The following is a 26,090-nucleotide window of genomic DNA, read 5'->3' as shown; positions in this document are numbered from 1 at the left end:
CATCAGATGCTTCCAAGACCTCAGAGTCTGTGTAACACCTGGTCTAGAACAGAGCATGCTCCTCCCTCATTCAGACCTGATTGTTACAAGAAACATTGTCTAACTTGAGATCCTCCTGTGAGTTATGGAGAAAACAAATATGCCACAGTTGCCAAACTAACAGTTGCCAGTTCACCCAACACTAACAAGCCTTCCCCACCACACATTCTTCACACCCGTCTACCCCTCCACACCCTAATTTGCACGCAAGCCCCACAAGAAACACCCCTTAATCTTCATGCAAGTTTACCTTCTCCTTCCACTTCCCACTCCCAGGCTCTAGTGCCCAGTTTATTCCTAGGAACAATGGGCTTTAGCCCTAGTATTTTCAGAATTTTCATAATAAACCAAATATATACACAGGTCCTACAATTCAATAGTGAGTAAAAGTTATGATGGGGAAATATATAATTTCATATATTTCAAGATAATATATTAAAGCATATTTAAACTACTCCTGTTGTGCGGTATAATTAAAAGAGTAAGGGCTACAGGGGAGGAGAAAGGGCGGGGCCTGTCCGTGATAAAAACTCGGAGGGCCCAGTAAGGAGCCATGAAGTGGCTCCTGATTGGGCCCTCCGAGTGTCACTCCAGGGCCAAGCGGCCAATTTGTGCGGCTTCCCATTGGCCGGTTGGCCCGGCCTTGCCTGGGCCAGCTGGGGAGTTGCTGCTCCGAGGAAGAAGCCTTCCCCGCTGGTAAGTCCTCTGGCCGGCTTCCCCTCTCCCTCGGGAAAGGAGCAGTCAAAGACACGGCGTTCCTGCTCCTTTCACGGCCCGGGTCCCTTCACGCTGTGTGGCTGCCTTGACCGGGGGGGGGGGCGCGGTAAATGAGCAGGCCCACCGTGCTGATGACGCAGCAGCCCTGTTCCTTTCCTGCCCAAGACCCATGTCCCGTGCCTGCTGAGGCCGCCTGGAGCCTCCACCCGTAGGACTGCTCACCTTCACCGGGGAGGGGGGGCCCTGCCTGCGTGCCCACCAATGGCCGCCGCCTTCCTACCTTTGTAGGCCAGGGAGGGAGGCCCGCCTGCCCAAACGCTGCACACCGCTGCCTTCTCGTCACCGATCGCGTGGCCGCCACTCCCTTCCCACGCCACCCATCCTTTTGGCCGCCATGGCCATGGATTGCTCGCTGCTGAGCTGCCCACCTGTGCCGGAGACCGGCCGAGGGTGGCCTACACGCCTGACGCTGTCCCTGGCTTTCTGCCATGCCCTTCCGCCCACGTGCCATTTTTACAAATGGGCTTTACCCCTAGTTTTACAAAATAATTCACAAGTTTCAAAAATCAAAATATTTATTTCTAATACAGTTTAAGTAACTTATACAATGACAAACGTTACAAGAAGTCAAAATGAAGACTATTCTGGACAACATATTTATATATATATAACAATTGTTTATTTCTATATGGTGCTTAAATAAAAAGCACAGAGCCCGCATGCATCTAAAAACACTAGTGGATCATTTATTGCTTGCCTTCACAACAGTTTTATTATAACAGGGTAAATTCAGATTTCAGAAGATTTTCTCCAATGGCGGTGTGAAATCTTGCATATTCTAAGATACCTGCAAAGAAATAGCAAAATAGTTTTAATGAATAAGCATAAAAACTTTCCTCATTTTTTTTCAAATGTGACCTATCTACAATCTTCTTTAGTCTCTCTGGGAAGGTCCCTGAAACTAGGGACAGATTGATAATATTCCTGAGAGGGACCTGAATCTCCTCATAACCAACTTTCACCATGAGGGTCTAGAGGGCATGTGGTTGGCTAGACAGCAGTCAGAGTCTTGTCTGCTTTGGCCAAGGAGAGTGGACTGAGGTGGTCCAAAGTAGGACCTTGCAATGGCTGTGGCCTCCAGTTCACTAACTGTATGAAGCTGTATGAAACTCAGGGGAGAGGTCCTGGCAGAGCAACAAGATTTTCTGCACAAAATTTTGTGGACACCTCACCACTAATGGCCAACTGAACAATTTTGGGTGATCCTTTAGCCCTCATCCATTCAAAAAACTGTCTTCAGGTACCTTTCACAGTTTTCACATCCTCCTTGGGATCTGCTAGTAGCATGAGATAGAGCTGAGTAGGGATGGGCACAAAACTAAAAAGGGTGGCTTGGTTCAGGGTGGCCCATGGACTGAGCCCTGGACCAAATGGACCCCACCCAAACTGGACTGGCAAGGTAGTTCTCAATTTGTGGCTGGGAGTAAAGATGTGGGGACAGCCCTGGGACGGACTTCCCTTCTACCTTTTTCCTGGTCACTGCTCACTGGGACCAGGGGAGAGTGGGCAGGGATTTAGTTAGTTAATGATTTTGCTCCCCACTGACCTGTTAGGTTTTAAATGGATATGAGTCATTTAACCTTTGGTTTTCCTCCCCCCCCCCCCCCCACACACACTTTGATGGGTGAGACCAAAACAGGAAAGTTAAACCTAATAGCTGAGCAATGGACCACATGCTGCTCTACTGTTAGGTTTAACTGGCTGGCCTCAAACAGCCATATCAAACCAGCCAAAAGTCAAGAAAAAATTTGGGGAAGGAGCCTGCACTGAGCATTGGTTCCCAAGCTCCAAATTAATTCGTTTGTGCCAAATTCTGGCTTGTCAGCCAATTCTCACCTATCCCTAGAACTGGCATCTGCATATTGCTGGCAGCTCAGCCCAAACCTCTACAGCCTCTCCCAGCAGCTTTAAATTGGATACTGAAAAGTAGGGGGGCAAAATGTAACCTTGGTGAACTCCATATATCAAGGTGTATATTGATAAAGCACCTTTACCAATGCAAACCCCAACAAGTCAAGAGAAGATGTATCAGGTTGCACAATATGTCGAACAAATACTGAATTCAATAACATAGAAAATCTCAGAGTTCATGGCAGAATAGCTAGGGTGGGAATCATTATACCAGATTCTCAAAGTACCTCAGTACTGGAAATATATTATCACCCATTTTGGCAAAACTGTGAAGAAGATCTTGGGATGGAGAATGGTATCAAGGGTGCAACCAAAGGAAAAGTAATGCAATGATGCATGGCTTCAAATACTATCACAGAGAGCTAGTGTGTCAATAGAATATCAGATTAGGAGCATAGAGACTCAAGTTTTAGTCTCTACTCTGCCATGGAAATCTGTGGGGAAATCTCCAGTCAGTAAGATGGCCCTTTCCTAAATATTAGAGAACCTGTGGTAAGGATTGTATTTATAGACCGCCACTCTCGGCCCTGCCGGCTAGTGGTCGTTTACATAAAGCATTTAAAACCCCAGTACAAAAAACGATTTTGGTGGTGTCCAATTAATCATCTACAACATCCCCCATGCCATCTCAGTGTTCCAATAGCAGTCACAATTGTCCTGGAGGTGGTTCACAGGTGCTGTCTGGCCTAGGGGGCTGCAGGGCTATGGGGGGAGGGACCAGATCTTACTGTCCCAGCCTCAACCAAATGCCTGGTGGAAGAGCTCCATTTTACAGGCCCTGCAGCACCCAGATAGCTCTATCAGGGCCCTCAGTTGAGGCCAGGCATACCTCCCGGGGGCCAGGGACAACTAGCAGATTCATACCCGCAGACTGAAGGGCCCTTTGGGGGGTATAAAGAGATCAGTGGTCCCTCGGATAGGTGGGATCCAGGCTGCATATAGCCTTGAAGGTTAAAACCAAAAACTTGAGCCTGATCTGGAAGCTAACCAGCAACTATAAGGTCATTAGTGTACTAGATATTTTATTTTAAGTCCTTTTCCTGACAGTCCTTAACATTGAAGTTTGTATTTTCTTTGCATCTTTATTTGATACTGTGTAGCAGACATTTTCCCCGAGCTGCCTACCAAGGCCCCAAGATATTGTTCTTGGTTAATCACCATCTTCCATAACGGTGTTTAAGAAACACTGCTGATTCAACAATAGCAAATCAATTTAATGGTTATGTGGCTATATGAAAGCCATTGTGGGTGGGGGTGGGGATTACCATCATGCAGTTTAGATTTTCTTATGTCGAACGTAAATTTATTATGTTGTTTCCTGAACACCCAGTTCAGAGAGATCCTTCTGGAGTTCTTCAAGGCCAGCTTTGGTTTCTACCTTACTGGTTTCACCAGCAGGTGTGGCCATTTCACTGCTCAGAGTTAACCCCTAATCATTTATGAACAAGTTAAATTGCACAGGCCCTAATATAGATCCCTGGGATTTAGAAACCTGCTTACCTTCAATGCAAGAACCACCCATTTGTTCCTGTCCTCTGCTTCCTGTTGTTTAACTAGTTACTAATCCACACAAGGACCTATCCTCTTATCCCATGACTGCTAAGTTTGCTCAAGCTTCCTTTGTTGAGGTGTCTGTTACTGAAATCAGTTGACTCGTGCTTGTTTGACCTCATTGAATTGATAAGGCGGGCCCTGATTTTTCCATCCATGTACAAATGACCCATGAACATATTAGAAAAATATACAGGAAAAAGAATTGTGCTCTTGAGACCTAAATATCTTTGCATGCAAACTTGCTATACACATACTAAGAAACCTAAGAAATGAACTTTTAGAATATTTAGAATATGTGATAAAGAACAGTCTTAGTGTTTCATTTTCAGAGTTTGTTTTTTACTGTGGGTTTAACTAACAATTACATATTGTTCTGTAGAGAGCCTGGTGAATAGTTTTGATAAGGTGGGGCTATTTTCATGTGCAGAGTTAACCATTAAACGAATTTGCTGTAGTGGAATGCAGCGGTTTTCTTTTAAGTGGCCATGTTCCACTTGAACAGTTGGCACAGCAACAGGCCTGTGCTTAGATACATGAAGTAGAAGAAGTGAATGCATTCTGTAGTGTAATATTGGTTTGGCACAAGAATGGAGAAATGAAAATTCCAAAATCTCCCCCCAAATTAAGCCTCTATCAACCCTTTGCAACTAAATGAAGGTCAGCTATGCCCAAAGAGATCCATAATGCCATATTTGGAAAATATAGAACAATTATTTGACTGCATTAAGTTCTACCATCAATATCTTTTTCAGTGGAATTAGCACTAACTTATTTTCTGCATTATCAGAAACATCTTGGGACCATAAAAGAGGCGAGGGATGTTTTTAGATGCTATAAAGGACTGGAGGCATGGGTATATATCCCATATACTCTTGTGAAATCTGTGAATGCAATTTAACATTCCTCCATGACTATGCATTTGTTGACAAAGATAACTCATCAGTCACTATGGATTCCATCACCTAATCCATCACAGATGTCTCTTAAGTAAGAACATTACTACGAGGTGCTGCTTAACAAGAGTAATACTATGCCTGCCTTACAAACTGAGAGCTGGAAGTGGGTTTTGCTTTCTAAGCATCATTTGGTATGCATGGATTCTTTGGCTTGGATCCTAAGATTCGTAAGTGGAGTTGCAGATAGATGAAATCAGCTTCCCCACCCTGTTCTCACTGCAGCCTTCTGTGGACTGAAGAATGGTGTGGGGAACAGCTTGGATCTGCAGCAACAGTGGAGGGAACTGGCAAATCTCTTTGGTGGGAGAAGTTGTCTGGAAATGAACAAGAACCACTGTGCTGTATTTTAGTGGGTAGAGAGCCCTGGTGAGTAGGCCCATGGGGGCAGCTTTGGAGCCAGGGTGCTGCTTGCTGCCCCAGGGACCTCCTGCTGTTCCAGCATCCTAGGCAGTCATCCAGGGCTGTCTAGTGGCTGGGCTGTCTCAAGTATGCCACATATTAGGAAAGGGACTGAAAACACATCAGCCAGTATCTTAACACCCCTGCATAAATCTTTGGTGAGGCCTCATTTGGAATAATGTGTACAGTTCTAGTCACCAACACCAAAAAAAGATATCATAGTACTGGAATCCCAATGAAGACAAGTTAAAGAGGTTAAGGTTCTTTAGGTTGGAGAAATGACAACTGAGGTGTGAAATGATAGAGGTTTACAAAATTATGCATGTGACAAAGAAGACAAAGAAAGAAAGAAATACTTTTCTCCCTTTCTCACAATACAAGAACTTGTGGACACTCAATGAAATTAATAAGCAGTATGCTTAGAATATATAAAATGAAATAATGAATAATTAACTTGTGGAATTCACTGCCACAGGAAGTTGTGGCAGCTATAAACAGACAGATAATGGAGCAGAGTGCCATCAATGGCCATTAACCACAAGGTACAGATGGAACACTGAGGCAGTGATGGGGGGTAATAGTGGGGGGGCTTCTGGAGCTTTGGCGCCTCTGGTGGGCCTCCTGAAGGCACCTGCGTATTGGCCACTGTGGGACACAGAGCATTAGACTGGATGGGTCATTGGTTTGATCCACCATGGCTTCTCTTATGTTCTTATCCTCTGTGTTCAAAATATGCATATTAATTGAGATTATACAGTTGATAGGTGAACCTCCTAATAAAATAAGGTGATTGTGCATAGGATTATGTTAGTTTCCCCCTTGACCTAAAAAAGATTCCTAGATTTTCCTCTTGGCTGTGGTAACTGTAACCTGAATTATATTCCCGCATGAAATCTGGTCTTGATAATGATGGTAAACAGCCACCCAAAGTGGTTTTGAAACAAACCAAACAAGCATGTTGGTGTACCCAGGATTTTTGACTTGTTACAAGTATTCTGAAATTGACTACACATAAAAAAGAAGAGCTGGTCTTTCTTATAGCCTGCTTTTCATTACACAGAGGAGTCCCAAAGCAGCTTACAACTGCCTTCCCTTCCCCTCCCCAGAACAGATACTCTGTAAGGCAGGTGAGGCTGAGAGTGCTGTGACTAGCTCAAGGTCACCCAGTTGACTGCATGTGGAAAAGTGGGGAATCAAACCTGGTTCTCCAGATTAGAGGCTGCCTCTCTTAAGTACTATACCATGCTGGCTGAAGGATGCTAATGATGTGATTTCAAACTGAGTAGCACCCTTCTAAGCCCACTGACTTCAGTGGACTAGAAGGAGGCCATTTTTCTTAGGATGACATGGTGTATGCCCATGAGACTCCCACAACTCTGTAGCAATAGCTACAATGAGGGTTTGTGGGACATTTATGTAGAGCTCTATAATTTTGGTTGTTCTAGTAATGTCATTACTGACACCTATTGGTGAAATAGTGAAGATATTTAAAAGTGTTAAAGCCTAAAAACATTAGTATCCCAAGTCTTTGGTACTAAAAATCCAGTTTATGTTATGCAGTTTAAACACATGCATCCTTAATATATAATAACTGCAAGTTAAATGTGCCTAATTTTGCCTGCATTATGTTCGTTTTCAGATAAAGTAACTGAGCTGTCCACTTAAAGAAAGTTGTATGACGTTTTGTCTTCTCCAACAAACGAAATTAAATGGAATGCATATAGGCAGTATGAGATTCTGACCATTTTACTGCTCTTTCTGATGTTTTGCACCAACAACATGTTTCAAAGGGGATATCACATTACAAGACATTTTAATTCTACCCTTCCCCCATATCAAGCAAGTGTGGGGTTGAGGTAGTATTTGAATTTAAAACATGGATTGTGTCACAGGAGAACAAGTGTCAGGGTGGGATAAAGGACACCAACACAGAAACAACATTTTGGTGAAAAATGGTTGCTGATTTATTGTAATGCAAATGAGCTTCAGCCTCTTGTGAAATGAGCCTCTTGTGGCGCAGAGTGGTAAAGCAGCAGATATGCAGTCTGAAAGCTCTGCCCATGAGGCTGGGAGTTCAATCCCAGTGGCCGGCTCAAGGCTGACTCAGCCTTCCATCCTTCCGAGGTTGGTAAAATGAGTACCCAGCTTGCTGGGGGGTAAATGGTAATGACTGGGGAAGGGACTGGCAAACCACCCCGTATTGAGTCTGCCATGAAAATGCTAGAGGGCATCACCCCAAGGGTCAGACATGACTCAGTGCTTGCACCTTTTTTATGGCATAGAAGGATCCATCCATCTTGTGGCCAGCAGACTGCAAGGAAGCTCCCCCCCAGACCAGCAGCTATTCCCCTGGCACATGGAAATGTGCATGTGCAATCTGTGGGCATGAAGCTTGCTGGGCACCTGGGAGGTGGCAGCTGGAAGGGGGTCCTGCAGGCATCAGCCTCTGTGAAGACCCTGGCCTGCCAGACCGAAATGCAACGCAGGCCAAAATCCATCCCCAGCTGGGGATGACACTGTAGCTGCATGTACACATGACCTCTTAAGGAGGCTCCTAAACTGGGGAACTTCAGTGTGCAAGCTCAGTCTCCCCCCCAAACAGGGACTGATCCATGTGCAACCATCAGCTGTGATGATAAAAGACCATGCAATTGAACCAGAAAAAGTCAAAATGCTGACAATCACCAGAAAACAAAAAGATGGGCTGGGTGGGAAGCAGTGCAGAAGGTGGGAAGAAAGAGGCCAAGACCTCCATGCAGACCCTTTAAATAGGGATTAGGCCTTTTCTTCCTGCCCCAGCAAGAGGCACCTACCAATGGGTGTGGGGAGATTTCACACCCTGCTACAGGAACGGCAGGAAAGCCATGGTGGGATCTCCCAGCACCATGGAAAAGGTGCTGTGAGTGCCAGTCTGTGGACCTTTTCTGGCCCTGTCATGCACTGCTGCTGCAGTCAGCAGCCTTGGTAAGATGACAGCCATTTTTATCAAATTACATTCTGTTATTTTATTGTTTGAGGGACATAATATGCTACAAACATACACTTACATAAACAAACAGAATTCCAGACAGGCAAGTTAAATCCATGGTCTGTTTTTGTTTAACTGGTAATGAAAATATGTAGTTTAGAAGACAAAACTGTTTAGTCAAGTGTTCTCATGGGCAAAAAGAATTTTGCTCACAGAGCATGGCCTCCTGGCCTTTTCCCTCTTGCAGTGGTCCAAAAAGCTCTTTCAGAGCATCATCCTGGAGAGGAAAATATAGACCGGACTGAACATGGTATGGAATGCTTTCAGATAGTTCCAGTGTTACAGAAACCTTGTGCATGCTTATGAGGACTGCAGCCTATGATAACTATGATAGTAGGTCAAAAAGAGTGAATATTTTGAATGTGGCCATCACTCCCCCCCCCTCATTACCTGGTTCTTTTGGTCATGAGGTTCATATGAGAATCTGAGAAGTATGCAGGTGGACTATGTCTTCCTTTAGATGCCCTTTTTTCAAACCGGGAATTTGGTTTTCAGCATAATCTTCCAACCTCTTTTCAACGACCTCATCAATTAAACCTGGAAAGTTATTTACTTTGAGTTAAAGTTTAAGTGGTGAGATCTTTATGCAGTTTCTCCTATGCTCTAGCCGAGAAGGTGAATCTATTGATTTGCTTCATTACATTTTAGTCCATCATGAAACTCAAGGTGGCATAGCTAGAGTTCCCAAGAAGGGTCCCACCTAGGCCCTAAACAGACCAAAGACCTGCTTCGCGTCAACCATCATGTGACTTTGATACAATGTTTCATCCATAAAAGCTTGTGGTAGGGAACAACATTCATTTAAAAAAATGCAAGATTGCACATAGATCATAAAACAAATGCACAAGAATGGCAAATTCCAGAAACTACAGAGAAGCAGAGAGAGCAGCCTCAAACAACTCCATTAGCCCACTAGCTTTAATTGGCTGTCTTGTCCTTTTTAAAGGCTCACTAGTAATACTGATGCCATGATTAGCTTTTGCATGCCCAGCAGGGCTTTCAGTTTGTGTTTCTTCAACAGCCACTGATTCCCTCCTATGATACGAATAGCACTAAAAATCCACACTTTTTTCCAGACTGCAGCACAGCATCAGGGGGTGCTGACCATGTTAGGACCCCAGGCCCTGCACCTGTAGACAAAAAGGGCAGGACCTAATTTATTAAGCTCTTTTTTATCCCACTGATTTTAGTGTGAGAGAATGCTTAAATCAATGTAACTGAAAAATGCTCTACTTTGGTACATACTTAAAATTTACTGTTAAAAATGGAAGCAGACCTTCCACGTTATCTGTGTATATATTGGATGCGTGCCATTTAAACTACTGGGCTGTGATGAAAGCTTCTTGAGTATTAGTGTCAATTTTTTCATGCTTTTAGATCAGCCCCCTGATAGTTACTGACCACAAATATATGTATCTTTGAGGAGATGAATTCTTTGGCTAGACAATTCTCTAAAGTTTAGTTACAATAATCACATTGTGGGTATGTTAAAAGTTGTTTTTAAGTGTAACTATGTTTAAAATATCCATGGCAAAATATTTTGCTGCATAAATCTTTGTTAGTAATTTCCTGACGCCACATTTGATCACGGCCATGTGATGTTATTATTGAGAATATAGAAATGAAGTCTTAATTACTCCCCAACTTACTATCAGCTATTATTCTTCCTAGCATTTTCTTCTCCATGCTTCTTTCTGTGTTTTTCAGCAAATATGTAAGGAATCCTTTCTCAATATCTATTTATGAGATATCAAAACATTAAAAAAAATTAATGAAGAAATCTGGAAATTTGGGTTCTCATTTTCAGTGAAACACATTGCTAGCATTTTTTAAATCACAAATATGATTATAATAGATCTGATACATATGATAATAAGTATGAATCAAAATATTTGTTTTTTGTTTACAAGGACTCACAGGAGTTTACTAAAATAAAATATCCTTATCCATTGTTATTCCTCTATATATTTATGAAACAGCCTAAGGGGTGGGACGTGTCTGGCTGTCCAAGTTGGAATAGGGCCAATCAGGATGCAGCCAGCTTTGCCCCTCCATCCCTGGACTCTAGGCTCTTTGCTGTCAGAAGCCTCAGTGCCTGGAGCCAGCAGCAGGTAAAGGGAGGCCCTGGGCAAAGCATCGTGGTGGAGGGCCTCCTAACGAGAGCCTCTTGGCCTGCTAGGCTGGGCCTGCTGACTGCTTGTTATGGACTGCTAAGGAGGTGACTAGCTGACTGCTAAGCAGCTCTGTCTTGGCCTTGCTAACGAGCTGCCCACCCCCCACCCACCCCACTTGATCAGGCTGTGAGCAGCCCAAGGCCACCTTAAACTTCCTGGCCAGGGAAGGGGACCCTTTCAAGGCCCGTTCTTAGGAACGGGCTTTGAAGCTAGTAATAACAATAATATAGCAATCCAGAAAACCATTTAAACTTGAAAAATAAAAAGTCCAGCATGTAAAACAAAACTTTTAAAACAGCCACTTAATTTAGGATTAAAAATATCAAATCTAAATTTAAGTCACCTTGGAAGTCCAACAACAACAAAAAGATGGCTTGGCCAATTTCCAGAAGATTAACAGAGATGGAACTTACTAGGCCTCACAGAGAAATGAGTTGCCAAACCTTAATGTTGCCACCAAGAACACAATGTACTGTGTAGTCACCCACTGAACTTCTGGGGGATTTAGGGCACAAACAAGGACATGTCTAGATGATCTTAGTATATAGTAGGCATCTCTTGGAAAGGGCAGTACATAAGGCACATTTAGACCTTTAAAAACCACAACCGGCACTCAAAATTGGGCCTGGAAACAAGCTAGGTGCTGATGAGTTTGTATCAGAATGTTAGGTGTGAATGCTGAACATGGGTGTCAGTTATTTAACAAGAGGCAAAGTAAACATCATCTTCTGATGGGATCTATCCATGCTGATTTACCATTCAGACCCCACGACTGAGGAGCATTGACTCCAGAGTGTCTACCTTGCAGGTCACCTCAGTGGCCCTCCTACCACATGATGCCTTTTCTCAGATATCAGATTACATGGAGTTAATTATTTATATGAATCAATTAAATACTTTAAAAACAAATAAAGCATAGTACATACCTCTTTCTACTATATCATAGAAGTACCCATGATCCCGAAGGCTACTGAAGACTGAAGGAACGAGATCTGTCAGGCATTGCAGAGCAAATGCCTGTGCTGCAACTTTATCCTTCACTTTATTTTCTTGTATTTGCACTTCTAACTGCTGGTCCATGCGACGAGCCTGTTTTGGTTTAAAAAAAAATGTCCCTGTAACTGTGAGTAACAGAAATTTTCCTACAATTCTTGCAACAAATTGGGACTCTTAGAATAGATTAAGCCTTCTTTAAATGCCGAGAAGCTTAAATGTTGGAAAAGTGACTGTAGTCATCACATCATCATCAATGTGATCATTTAGTTACCAAAGTAGTGTGGCTGACTTTAAAGAAATCTTTTTATGACTAAACAGTTTAAATAAGAACACTGGTACCAGAATTTAAAATGGCTCAGAATAACAAGGCATGCATTTCTTCAAACCAAATTCTCTGAAACGTTCTTTTCTTTTACTTGGCAAATCTGTATCTTTTGTTTTCTGATCATGTATCCTAATTCACAGTGTTTCAGCATCCCTTTCCATCATGACAGTTGTTCCTGCTGATGAGGCCAAACTTTTGGTGGGAAAAGGCAGTTTTGTGATTAAATGGTTGCCTGGTTACCTGTGGTGAGTAACAATTACTTCCAAGGGATTGGACACAGGGCACTTTCCTACACTTATTGCTGCTGCTATTTTCACACCTTGTTTTACATCCTTTGCTGTACTACAGCATAGATCTCTGTTTTCACAATTTAGCTGGCTTTAAATGTGATGAGAACAGTAATACCAAAAAATCTCCTTCTGCTTGCCTTACCTACAACATTTATATATGGCTGCCAGATAAATGGCTGTCATTGCTGTATTTTATTTGTGACAAGAGCAGCTGTATGCTGTCATGATTTCCTCAACTGGCATTTGACTTTATCTCAATGATAACAGCTTGACTGAGATCTGAGAATTGACTTACCTGGGCTGGGAAATCCAGTTACAGACTTCCCTCATCATTTAGGGGTAAGGTGAGCACTTGCAGGGTAAACTGGCAAGCAGAAGGCAGCTACTTATAGGGATCAGCAGGCACAAATTTAATATTGGGGATTTAACTTGAACTATGTTCTGCTTATAAATGTGCTATAAATGGGGCTGCCTGTTGCAGTGGATGCTGAACATGCAGCCCTGCAACAGAGTGAAATCACCCTTGGGGCCTTTTCAGTGTGAAAAAAAAGTTCATGTGGTGGTGGGGGGGGGGATGTCTGCAGCACCTCCTTCATGGGCATCGTGGTTCCAATCCGCCCTGGGCCTTGCAGCGCTTAGGTAAGCAAGTTCCCTGAAGTTGGCATGTCGCTGCGGGGAATGTGGGTTGGGCCAGGGGAACCACAAATTGTCTCATGGCAAAACCTATCATCTGGTTTGTTCTTGAGCAAGTCAGAAGATGTAAATACTCTCCATGTGCCTGTTATACAACAGGACAAACTGCAAGATAGAAAGACAGGCTGTACCTCCCTGCCATTATAAATAGGCAAGGCCAGCTATCCTAAAACGAAGGTGTGAAGGAGATGGAGGGAAGTGATTCACTTGCAGGAGTTGGGGGGCAATTAAGACTGTGGACATGAGAGGGGGAAACAGAAGCACACAAACAAAGCCCCTGCCTGCCCTGGGGACAGATAAGGGATTTTTGCTGTACTTACAAATGCATAAGTATGTGTGTGTTTGGGGAGTGATGAAGCCCATGTGTCACCTAGTGGTTAACTTAAGCACTTCAGTATTGGTGGTGAAAATATTTTCCTTCTCTCTCCCTGTGTGCTGTTTAACAGCTTTGGGACAAACTGACCAAATAGACATACCTACTTCTGTCCTAATTTGTCACCCCTGATCCTAATGTGCTGTGTGCTATAAATTTTGCCACCTTCATAGTTTAAACCGTCTTGGATAAGAGGAAACATTTCCCCTGCAATCCTAGTTAATCTTCTAGTTTAGTTGAAAAGTTTATAGTATCCTGAAGAGTGAGCAGTCTTAGGATATGGGTGTGTGACAGTTAGAGCCTGAAGCAGGACAGTTTTCTTTGTTTTCTTCACAATTGCCCCTTAGTTTATTTTTTAATTTATTTTCAGATTTCTGTGCCAAAGGCTCAGGGAAGCCCACAGCATTCTATAAAGTATATACATATAAATACATTAAAATCACTTTAAATCAGTCCAGTTAATGTAAGTTAGAAACTGTATCAAAGCTGCCACTTTCTCTCTGACGTGACAGGGAAGAAAATAAAGTGCATTTTTTATGTTAAAAATTCCTTTTATTAAAAAATGGTGGATATTTTGATACTAATTTAGAGTTATTAAATGCTTTCAATATGGAGTCCAGATGTTGTCAGAGACAATTTTAGTCCTCAACTATAGGTGTGAGCCTCTTGTGGCGCAGAGTGGTAAGGCAGCTGTCTGAAAGCTTTGCCCATGAGGCTGGGAGTTCAATCCCAGCAGCCGGCTCAAGGTTGACTCAGCCTTCCATCCTTCCGAGGTCGGTAAAATGAGCACCCAGCTTGCTGCTGGGGGGTAAACGGTAATGACTGGGGAAGGCACTGGCAAACCACCCCATATTGAGTCTGCCATGAAAACGCTAGAGGGCGTCACCCCAAGGGTCAGACATGACCCGGTGCTTGCACAGGGGATACCTTTACCTTTACCTTTATAGGTGTGATGGGGCAGCTCTGTTTTATAGGCCCCATGGAATTATTTAATGTCCCACAGGGGTCTGAACTTGGTTGGAAATGCATTCTACCAGGTGGAGGCCAGGGCTGTTGTGGCCAACTTGATTTTTTTTGGGGGGGGGGGCAGGGATCTGGAGCAAATTCTGTGTGTTCAATCTTAAACTTCTTGGAGGGGCATAGTGGAGGAGGTGATTGATATTCAACTGCACTCAGCATGCTCTGCTCTCAATGAGACTCTCTGAGTTTCTTTTTAAACTTCCAAACTGATGTTTTTCTGCACACTTGGGGAGTCTCTGGAGTGCAGAACTCTTATCTCTTAAGTGAGTGGCTCTGCTTTGCTGCCCTATTAATAGTCACTTGACTGCCAGGTTTGCTACTGAAAGTATGACAAATACTTTTTTATAGTTATCTGGAAATCATAGTTTAGTGTTTAAGGGCGCACATTCATAAATAAATATCTTCAGAATGAATATTTGTATCACTTCTACCTTTTCCTCTTTGTGTCGTCTCTCTTGTTCTTCAAGGCGTTGTACTTCAGCTTTTTCTATGTTACGCAATTCGTGATAGGCAGCCTGATGTGCCCGCAGATTGGCTATCTCTTCTTCTTCTGTGACTTCCAGCAAAGCTTGCTCTATAGTTTTACCAACCAAAACTTGAAGTATTGGTTTGACTTCAAGGTCAAAGTCGAAGAGCTGGAGAAAAAAAGTACCTGGAGTTTGTCACTTTACTGTGATACCATGTCTTATGAAAAGCAGCAGCAAAGTTTATTTATGAAATAGTTGATGAGATGACAGGTGATCCCTGGCCTATTCAGTAACACAGGAGGGATAATACCAACCCACCTTACGGGTCTACTGTATGGAATACAGACATAGCAAACTTCTAAAACCGCAGTTATGTAATACCTTTTATTAGATCCAATCAAATATCTCAAAGCTGTGTGCAAGCGTTGAAGTTTCTTCTTCAGGTTGGGTATATAGTATAAATAAAAATTAAAGGGAGGGGAATAAATTATGTTTCTAGCCAAGATGGAAGTACTCCACACTTGCAGGGTGACTAGAATCTTTAAAACACATAATAATATATAATAACTAGGGGCAAGCCCATTGCATTCAGGAATACAATGAGTGCTAGATTAGGGGGGTGGGGTGGAAGAACTCAGCGGACGGCCTCCAGAAGAAGACTTGGTACTTATATGCTGCTTTTACCCAAAAGAGTTTCAAAGTGGCTTACAATTGCTTTCCCTTTCCCCTCCCCACATCGGACATCCAGTGGGGTAGGTGAGGCTGAGAAAGCCCTGATATTCCTGCTCGGTCAGAGCAGTTTTCTCAGTGCTGTGGCAAGTCCAAGGTCACCCAGCATGTGGGGGAGCGCAGATTCAAACCCGGCTCACCAGGTTAGAAGTCCACACGCCTAACCACTACACCAAGCTGGCTCTGGAAAGGACCTGGAAAGGCTGCAGGCAGCTGTTAGGAAATTCACCAGCAGGGGCAGCTCTCATGCAGCAGAGATCTGCAGCCTCCAAGCCTCAGAGGAAAGTGGAAGGAGGAGGGGGTGGTCAGGGGTGGGGGATGGAAGGAGATTGGCTGGCTGCTGGACAGACAGGCAAGCAGGTTGGAGGAGGAGGCACTCAGGGGTGTGACAGTTGCCCTGAGTAGGTGTTAAGTGCTGAGTGGTACTTAAGCGATGAGACACGTTCCTCCTCCAAGCCCTTACCAGGAATTTATAGTGGAACAGATTTTTCTTGTTGGTGGTGTTTTGGTTGGTCTAATAAAAGGTATTATTTTACTGAATTTTTTATGGCTACTATAACAGTGCTTAAGATGATGTCTCTGGAGTACTCCACCCGCTTGTCCATGTTGTGAGCCCAGGATTCTCTTGTTGCCTTAAACAACTCTATCACTGCTATCCTACATCATGCCAAGCACTCCTTTCCAGGAGCCACATGCATGGAATTTCATTATGTACTGAATTCAAATAATTCCCCACAATTTCAGTATTTACTTAGCAGTGGAACCCCCCCAAATAAATGATGCAGTGTGACATCGCAATCTCAGTACCTCTCCTGCTTCTATCTGGGTGGAAACATCACACCCAGTCTTGGTTGGAACGTAGAGTGGAGTCTCTGGTCTGTTCAGAAAGTCATCCGTTTGACACTCTATATCAACCTCGATAATGCGGTCGGCAATCTCTTGCAGGTACAGTTCTAAAACAGTGATAGAATAATTACTAATTTTAGGGGGCTGTTGTCCTCAATCACTCCAACAACAACAATAAAACTGTGACAAAGAATACTGTTGTCCACCACTTTTTAAAAGGTAAGTTCAAGTCAGATAAGGGCTATGTGGTAAGTGGAAAAGGAATCTATCTAACCCTTCAGCTTCATCCTGGTTTTGCTAATCAAAACATGGGTTCCTTTGAGATGTTGCCCAGGAAACTGAGCCCAGGAAACTGAGCTCTTAGTGGGATTTGAAGGGTTTAACCCGTTTCCCCGTGGCCCTCATAGTAGATGTGTGCAATTTACCTTTTACAGAGGAATGGAGATCAGTGGAATCTTGTTATATCAGTGTTGGACATCCCCTTGTCCTTGATCAGCTCTTGCAAAAGATGTCACCCCTCCATTTTAGAAGAGGAGGCATATGTTTTTTGGGGAGAAAGTAGAATTTCAAATTTTAAACAGAGAGAGATGAAAAAAGAAGAGAAATAGAGCTATGCATTGGATAAAAATGGAGCATGTGGTAGTTGAGGTTTCTCTTGAGGAATCTGATATGCAGTAATAGATCTGCTGTCTTGTAAGGAGCACCTCTTTGTTTTCACCTGTGCTCTACTTATGCATTTGTAAATAAAGCAAATGCTATAGAAGTACCATGTTACAAAGTTATAGTAGTGGTCTCTCACCCAAAGGAAACCAAACCTATGTAGTGCTGTTCTGTCCCTGGAACTTCTCATCAGTTGGGAAAGAATATGTGTGATCTCCCAGATGAGGCAAATAGCATCCCTATGAGATCATTTCAGGTTAAGTTCCAAGCACAGGCTTTGTAATATACATCTGATTGCAAGGATCTGGGCAGCATACAAGGAAAACAAAGTGTAGTTTGATCATGAGACTGAAATTGATATGAAACAGCCTGAAGGTGAAACGTCAAAAACTTATGCAAATTTACAGCAAAAGAAAACTAGACAAGACAACCAGTAGTAAAACGGAAAGATTTTTTTGGAATGAACACATTTGTTTTATCTGAAAATAAAGGTAATGTCAGTGTTTGATTTATTGCTACTAGAATCATAACAGACTAGACTAGCTTGGACCAAGCTGCTTGGTCTGACTCAGAAGCCTGCTTGTTTAGACCAGTGATATTAAGCAAGAGTTGCTGACTTGTAATAATGAAAGGCCTACCTGTCTGCACGTTGATACGGCTTCCAGTATCTGTAATCTCAGGGGCCTTTGCCTCAAACTCTTCCTTTGCTCGCTTTCTGGCAAGCATTTTCCTGCGGGCTTCTCTTTGCTTCTGGATCTCAGCAGGGTCAGGTTCAGGACTCTGGAAAGTATGTGTCATTACTGTTTCAAAGTAGTTCTGTTTGAACAGGAGTAATGTAACAAAACTAAACTAGAGGGTTTTTCAGGAATTATTCTGTAAACTTGACTGTTTTGGACTGACGACTGTGGATGGGACTAGTGAATTGGACTCAGAAATAAACGCGATGGAATTCTGTAAGGCTTACATACATTTAGGGATTGCAGCATTTGTTAAAACAATCTGGCTAAAACATCCTCTATATCATCTTCCCTATTTGCAAATCAGTACAACCTGGCCAGTCAATGTGGCTCATGGTTTTTGAAACTTTTAGTCAGACACAGTTTTTCTTCACACCTCACTCAAGCATCATCAAAGATTAACTCTAACAGAGAAACCAGCTTTTCAAAATTGGTTATCCATCTTTAGCAGCACAGTTTACTAAATATGGAATACCAACACAGTGTGGGCAAAACATGCAAAAAGGGGGCTTTGCCTCACAATATATTTTAGGTGTATATTTTGGAGATTTTAAATTTATTTATTTATAATTACATATTTATACCACCCAGCAAAGCCGGCTAGTGGCAGTTTACAGTTATAAAATATACCATAAAACATTGATAAACCCCTAAAAACATCAAACCAGATTACATTAATGCCCCTAAATCAAAAACAATGGTGGTTAAAATGCAATTTCCTCCCCATGCCTCATGTACCGACAAACAAGCCATCACTGTTAAACATGATGTAACACTAGGGGAGTCGCTGACCCAATGGTCCTGGGTACAGTCTAGCACCAAGCCCAAGGACCTTAGGGGGGGGTACTCGATCATATAACCCCGGGCTCCTCACGCAGACTCAACCAAATGCCTGGTGGAAGAGCTCTATCTTGCAGGCCCTGTGGAACTGCAAAAGTTTTGTCAGGGCCCACAGCTCTTCAAGGAGCTCATTCCACCAGGTAGGGGCCAGGACTGAAAAAGCTCTGGCCCTGGTCGAGGCCAGGAATACCTCCCAGAAACAGCTTTTATAACCCTGTGGAGATCCAAAGCAGCTCCATCAGTCTCTTCTCCATTTCATCCTCATATAATCTCTGTGAGGTAGATAAGGCTTAGAGTGTGTGACTGGCCCCAGGTCACCTACTGAGCTTCTGTGGCAGAGTGAGAATTAAAACCTGGGTCTTCCTGACCAAGTCTGACATTCTAAAGGTTGGCATAGTTTAAATATGCAAAAAGTCTGAAGGACCAAGCAGCTTAAAAGAATAAAATAGTTTTATAAGGAGAAACACTTTTGTACAGAAAGAGGAAATAGACCTATCTAACTGTCTGACTGTTGTTCTGCATTCATTCAGTCTGTTCTGGAGGCAAGCAGGGAGGAAGTATGCTCAAAGGAGCAAGAAGTCTCCAAATAAGCCAATCAGGACACTGGAGGAGATTATTTGGAAAATATCAGGAAGTTCCTATTGTAGGAACTCAGAGAAGATACTAAATATATATCTCCTCTGATGCCCCCTGTAGGATATTCTTCATATGCCTTTGTATTATGCACACTACAGATATTGCATATTCTAGCACTAAGCAGTACAGCATCTTAACAGGGCATTTTAACCTATCTCTCTCTGAAACTGGCTCAAATCAAGGTACAATGATATTTTTAAAAATACTGTGAAATCTACCCCCTCAATAAGATGTTAGAGTTAAAAGTCATTCTGAATAGCTCCTCCTAACACAACTTGTACAAAGCAATGTGGAAGCTTGAACAACTTCAGGAAGACTATTTTATAAAATAGGAGTAATCACTGAAAGAGCTCTCGGTCTAGCAGTGTTCAACCTTACAGCTGTACAAACGGGAATGACCAATTAATGTGAGCCAGCCAAGTGGAGCTGCTGTATGGGGTGATACTAGGGGGAGAGTTAGTCCTGCATGTATAGGAGTCTCAGGCCCCAAAGAGGTTTAACCGGCCAACGTGTTGAAGAGAAATCAGCACCTTCCTACTTCTCCTCTTCTGTGAACAGAGCAAGAGCTTGTGCAATATTATAGGGGGGTTTCTGCTGACTCACCCTTGTTGCATCCCTCCCATATTATATCCCATTCTATTCTTGAAGATCCCCTGAACCTGAACAACTGGCTTGTGAGGGATAGAGGAGGCTGTAAGCGGGTGTTGCTGGAAAGAGAACACATTCATTCTGTGTCTTTATTCATGACTCATTAGATCCAACTCAGTAGGCTTATCTAACAAATGTTATGATGATCTCAGAGAGGTGTTTGGAATGGGCTTTCTCTGTTTGATATTTTGTAGAAATGTTGCCAGTCAAAATAGATAATATATAATCAAGAAGCTTTACACACACACACACACACACACACACAGAGAGAGAGAGAGAGAGAGAGAGAGAGAGAGAGAGAGAGAGAGAGAGAGAGAGAGAACCGATCGTATTTAAAATATTGTGAGCCATCCTGAGCCTTTGAGGAAGGGTGGAATAGAAATACAAATCAATCGATCGATGAATCTTTTGTTCTCCATGATAATTTGAGGAGTCTGGCTACACAGTAATGACTGCCATTTGAAATAAAATCCACCAGAACATTTCAGTGTTTTCTGTGACTTCAGTTCCTGCCTTTAGAGATGGGTGAAAGCACTTATGTAAACCTGTTAATTTGTAGTGATCTTTGTACACTTCAGAATGTGAGCCTGAACAACTGGCATATTTTAAGGGAATATGTGGATATTCATGTCATTCCACAGATATTCACCCCAAATATTCAGAGAGGGTAAAATCTTGGTCCTAGGGAAAAGAAATTGATTGACAGAATGGGGAGAATATATGTACTAAGTTCAAGGTTTTTCCTTGGGTTGTATATGAAAGCATATCATGCATCTCTTCATTTAATTATTTAATCTATGAGATCTCTATTGTGCTTCTCCAGGGAACCTGCCTTAGGCAGCTTACAAAAAATAAACCATAATAGAACATGAACCACCGTACGTTATTAATTAAATCCACATTAAACACCCACCAAAGCACATAAACATAAAACACTGAGAAGCTTAAGTGAGTCTTAAACAATTCTACAGTTGCCAACTCTGGGTTTGGAAATTCCTAAAAATTGGGGAGTCGAACCTGGGAAGGGTGGGTTCTGGGGATGGCAGGGTTGAGTTTCAGGAAACTCTGGGAGATCTGTAGATATCACTTGGAAGTTAGCAATCCTTCACAATTCTCAAGCTAAAAGCAAACTTTAACATGTGAAAATTAACAATTCACTAAACGACTGGATAAAAATAACTTTTTGGCCTGGCACCTGGTGCATAGGCACCAGGTGAGCTTCAAAGGGAAGAGCATTCCAGGTGAGGTTACCCTCATGACTTCTTGCCAGTCACCTTACCTTTGAAGGTGGGGGGGGGGATAGAGGGCAGGGCTTGTGAGGAAGAAATTAGCCAGTGGGTTGGCTAGTACTGTAAATTTCATAATAGTCAGCTGAATGTGTGTAGTAACTTTTTTTTGAAAATTATAAAGGAATTAACATGAATGTACAAAGCAGTTCATAAAATGGTGCTTCTTCAGGATTAGTGTATATTTCCAATAATAACGTTATCACCTTCTAATACATGAAAGCAAATGATTAATGTAAAAAGAACATACCCAAGGTAAATCCTGAAGAGCATATGTGTTGCCCCGAACCACTCTCCTATCATACATAAGGTTCCCATAGTGAGGTAGGCCACCATCTCTGTAATTCATAAAATTGAGGGGTGGGGGAAAGAAAATTACATTCGAATATCATTCATCATCAAGCATGAAGTAGAAAGAGAGAATCTCAGTAGTGAGTCTAGAGAAGAACCAAATGTACCAATGGCTCTGTATATTATTAGGCTTCATGATACAAAAAGTTGTACTTAGAATCATAGAATAATAGAGTTGGAAGGGACCTCATGGGTCATCTAGTCCAACCCCCTGCACTATGCAGGACTCTCACAATCCTATTGCTCATCCACTGTAACCTGCCACCCCCTTGAACCTTCACAGAATCAGCCTCTCTCTCAGATGGCTATCCAGCCTCTGCTTAATGATTTCTGAAGATGGAGAATCCACCACCTCCTGAGGAAGCCTGTTCCACTGAGAAACTGCTCTCACTGTCAGAAACTTCTTTCTGATGTTTAGACAGAATTTCTTTTGAATTAATTTCATCCAAGGAATTTCTTCTGAATTAATTAATTTATTGGATTGTATCCCACAAAGTATTTCTGTGGATGGAAGGGGGAGGAATTATTATGGTTCCATCCCCCGCCCCCGACCCCCGCTACATAACTCCGACTTCATCCAAGCTATTTCCTCCAGAAGCATGACTTTGGGGGCCGTCTGGGGCTACAGCAGGAAAAGAATGTTAACTTAAATATCTTCCTTCTGTAGAAGTCATCTGTGAGATCCAAGCTACTAGCTGGGATGTGTACAACTTGGGGTACCTTGTACACATCCTGGAGGACCTGGAGGTCCTCCTCATCCTGAAGGACCCATGTCCAGATGATGCTGAGGCAGCTTCACATTCAAGGTTCTGTTTTTGACCTTTAAGACTATAAGCAGCTTGGGCCCTTCTTACCTATAGGACTGCTTACCTCCTTATGCCCCAAGCAGGGCACTTCATTCTGCGGGTATGAATTTGCTGATAATTCTGGGCCCCCGCGAGGCATGCCTGGCCTCAACCAGGGCCAGGGCCTTCTCAGTCCTGGCCCCTACCTGGTGGAATGAACTCCAGTAAGAGGTGTGGGCCCTGATGGAACTCTCTGGGTTCTGCAGGGCCTACAAAATGGAGCTTTTCCACCAGGCATTTGGTTGAGACCAGGCTGAGATTCCAGGGATTGACATTGCCCCCCCCCCCCCGACTGCATCTGGATATTTGTAAATTACTCCCCTTATGTTATCCCCAGTCTTGATTAGAATCCATACTGGGGATGGAGGGCTTGAAGATTGAGAAAAGGTATTGTTTTGTTACTGCCATAGAGACTGATTTTGTAAAGGCTTTGGAGAGAATTGTATGACGTTTTTAGGGTCATACTATATTTTTATGGAATTTTATTATGAACTGCTGTGAGCCAGCTTGCTGGGACTGATAGTATATAAATTGAATTATAAATAAATAAAAATACTTTATTTCATTCAGGCTGCACTCTACACCCTGAGAGCCTGTATGGTGTATCAATACAATGTCTGACTAGGAATGGGGAAACTTGGGCTCAAATGTTACCTCATCCATGGAACTTACTGGATGACCTCAGGCTAGTCAAATTCAAATTCAAGTTTATTTTAATACAGCACTGTGGCCAGATAAAACAGATAGTGAGAAAAAACATTTCAGAGTAGAAAATTGCAAAATCAGGGAGCCCTCAGGCTAGTCAATGTTTCTCAGGCTAATCTGCCTGTGGGCAGGCAAAAGACGCTAATGAACAAATGATATATCTGTGAAATAGTACTGCAGCCCTGTTCTAGGGTGGGTTATGCATGGCAGGAAACCTCGCAAAAAGTCTTCCCATAAAGATGTTGATATTTTTATTTCTGCATGTGGAGCTGGTTTCGCCATAGAAAAGCCAGCGTTGTTTCAGGATCTTCCAGAGGTGTGTTTTAATTATTAAGAAAATGCATTGAGATTCAGTGATGGACTGAACATTCATGTAACATGCAGTTTGATCTTTAGCATCTGAAAATGAAAGGGATCTGATTTAAAGGAGGCGGCTCTGGGAATTCCATGATTTGAGCATGGTGTTGTATAGATGTTCTCAGTTAAACAGAGCGCTTTCTGTCTTCCATGACAGGAAAAAAAATCCTGTGCGGGAGCAGCTATAATGAGTTATTACAGTGGTCCCCAACCTGCGGTCCGCGGCCTGGTGCCGGGCCGTGAAGGCCTTGGCGCCGGGCCGCGGCTTCTTCCCTCCCCTGCCCGAAGCGAGAAGCTTGCCAGGTCGTGAGCAAATCGGCCGTCGAAGTGGCCGATTAGCTTGTGGCCCGGCAAGCTTCTTGTTTCAGATGGGGGACGGAAGAGAAGCTTGCTGAGCCGCAAGCTAATTGGCTGCTTTGGCGGCCGATTTGCTGGTGGCCCGGAGGGGCTGGGAGGCGAAGCCATGGCCGCCGGCATGGCGGCGGCGCAAACGCGCATGCACGGACTGCCACACACGAGTGTTTGTGCCACTGCCGGGTGCAAACACGCATGCGCAGCAGTCTGCGCACGAGCGTTTGTGCTGGGGCTGCCGCGCTTGCGCGGGCCCCCAAACCACCCTCTCCCCACTTTCCGGAGCAGCGGTCCGTGGCAGCCGAAAGGTTGCGGACCGCTGAGTTATTAGATGAAGCCAGAGATGCAGCAATATGCCTTCTTAGGATAGAAAGAAAAGAATACACAGCAGATTATTGGTATACTTATTTTATTTATTTATTTGATTTTTATGCCACCCTCCCAGCAAGCCAGCTTAGGGTGGTGTACAACAGTATAGTTAACATATACAATTTATTAAAACAGTAATTAAGGATTAAAAGTTTTAAATTCAGTTAAAACGAATTAAACAGCAACTTAGATCAGCATCAGCAGCCCCACTTGAATGGTGTTTGGTCTTCCTGTGCCAGACCATGGTTGGGGGGTAGCTTGCCATAGGGAAGGGCCAATAGAGATAGTAGATAGTAAATGATGGTGAGATAGTAAATGTTACTATTTTCCTAGTACTATGAAACCATGCTGTTGTTCACAAGATAGCAAAGTAAAATAGAGAATAAAAGGATATATCATTTTGTTTTGACGTAGAAAATAGCCAAGTAATGTCAGCTCTCACTGTCCCTCTTAACACTAGGACATCTATGACAAAGAAATCAAACCAACTTGAAGAAGGCTCTTTACAGCAACTGTAGCAGAATGCATATATAAATGCAGGATCTGAATATATGACTATGAAGTGTCTGAGTCCTTTGGATGTATCTGTCATTATGCACTGGATTGAAAGTCCTCTTCTATGAATGGAAGGACACTTCTGTTATAAAAAGAGGGGTTGGGATGTTCTTTATCAATTCCCCCTTGCCAGTCCAGACCTTCATGACAACCTAACCCTGTTCCCTCAGATGCAGGATTTCCCATCTGTTTCCCCCCTTTTTTTCCTGAACAGCCCTTTTATCTATTTTCTTCATACCTGAAAATATATGACTGTCCTCCCCTGTTAATGTGAGGCATTAACCTTTCAATCGTTCACATGTTTACATAGCACGTATGAGCCTTCACAGCACAGTCCATTACATCCCCCAAGTCACACCTCACACAATACTTTTATACTTTATATATAAAGCAAATATAAGGGAAATTCTTTATGTTGCCAGTGATCACCCATCCAAAGGCAACCAACAGATAGCACTGCCCCTAGAACTTCTAGTAGTTTGGGGTGGTGATAAACACATAACAATATAACATGGAACATAAGCAGGAGAAGTAGAGGTGGGAGCCTCTGTGTCAAATTGGGTCTGAGAATGCAGCTCAGGATGAGACTTTGATAGCCAGGCTTTGGTACATACTGATCATTGTCTTGGGAGGTTCTGTATCGCTGTCGGATTGGTACAGCTCGGGGGCGGCTGCTGTAGGTATAGGCTGTACTTGGCCCAGAAGTGTTATCTTGGCTGTGAAGAACTGAGGCTGAGGCCATGCTGTGCGTGAGACACTTTGTGTTCCAACAGGTTTAGTGAAATCTTGATAGCATTGTTTAGGAATTCCTGGTAGCTGTTGCTATGTGAGATGGAGTTCTATCCTCAACAATTGTTGCCAAGGTAGACTGGCCACGGGCCAGCCAGTTCTGCAGGCTACTTGGAATTCCAGACGAGCCTGCTGAAGTCCCTCCCTGTCTTGCTTACTGAATTTCAACTGAATTACTGAATTTCAACCAGCAGCGGTTTATTTTCCAAAGGCATTCATTCACTAATGGCTAGTGGTGAGATGTTAAAGGCAGAAAATTCAAATAGTGTCTTTCCCCCCCTTTTCATGGTAGTGGTAACAATATCACAATAAACCAAGACAGATATGAGAAAATGTTGCTCTTTAATGGTACTAAAAAGTTGCTTCTCAGGGAATACTGCTTCA

At 43.0% G+C, this 26,090-nt stretch overlaps 1 protein-coding gene across 1 annotated transcript; it reads right to left on the bottom strand.

Moving 5' to 3' along the window:
* Positions 1-1,412: 1,412 nt before the first annotated feature.
* RSPH3 (radial spoke head 3) lies at positions 1,413-25,721 on the bottom strand. Its single transcript, XM_077343863.1, has 9 exons — positions 25,532-25,721; positions 21,635-21,722; positions 17,876-18,017; positions 16,539-16,684; positions 14,967-15,170; positions 11,765-11,927; positions 10,314-10,400; positions 9,055-9,201; positions 1,413-1,603 (listed from the first exon to the last, which is right to left on the bottom strand). Exons 1-8 carry the CDS (start codon positions 25,657-25,659, stop codon positions 9,077-9,079), a joined length of 1,083 nt encoding a protein of 360 aa, XP_077199978.1. The 5' UTR covers positions 25,660-25,721; the 3' UTR covers positions 1,413-1,603; positions 9,055-9,076.
* Positions 25,722-26,090: the final 369 nt, after the last annotated feature.

The sequence above is a fragment of the Paroedura picta genome, chromosome 1 (genome assembly GCF_049243985.1).
Source record: "Paroedura picta isolate Pp20150507F chromosome 1, Ppicta_v3.0, whole genome shotgun sequence".
Lineage (NCBI taxonomy): Eukaryota > Metazoa > Chordata > Lepidosauria > Squamata > Gekkonidae > Paroedura > Paroedura picta.
Note: the sequence above shows the minus strand (reverse complement) of the source record. Positions and strands in the feature narration are given on the sequence as shown.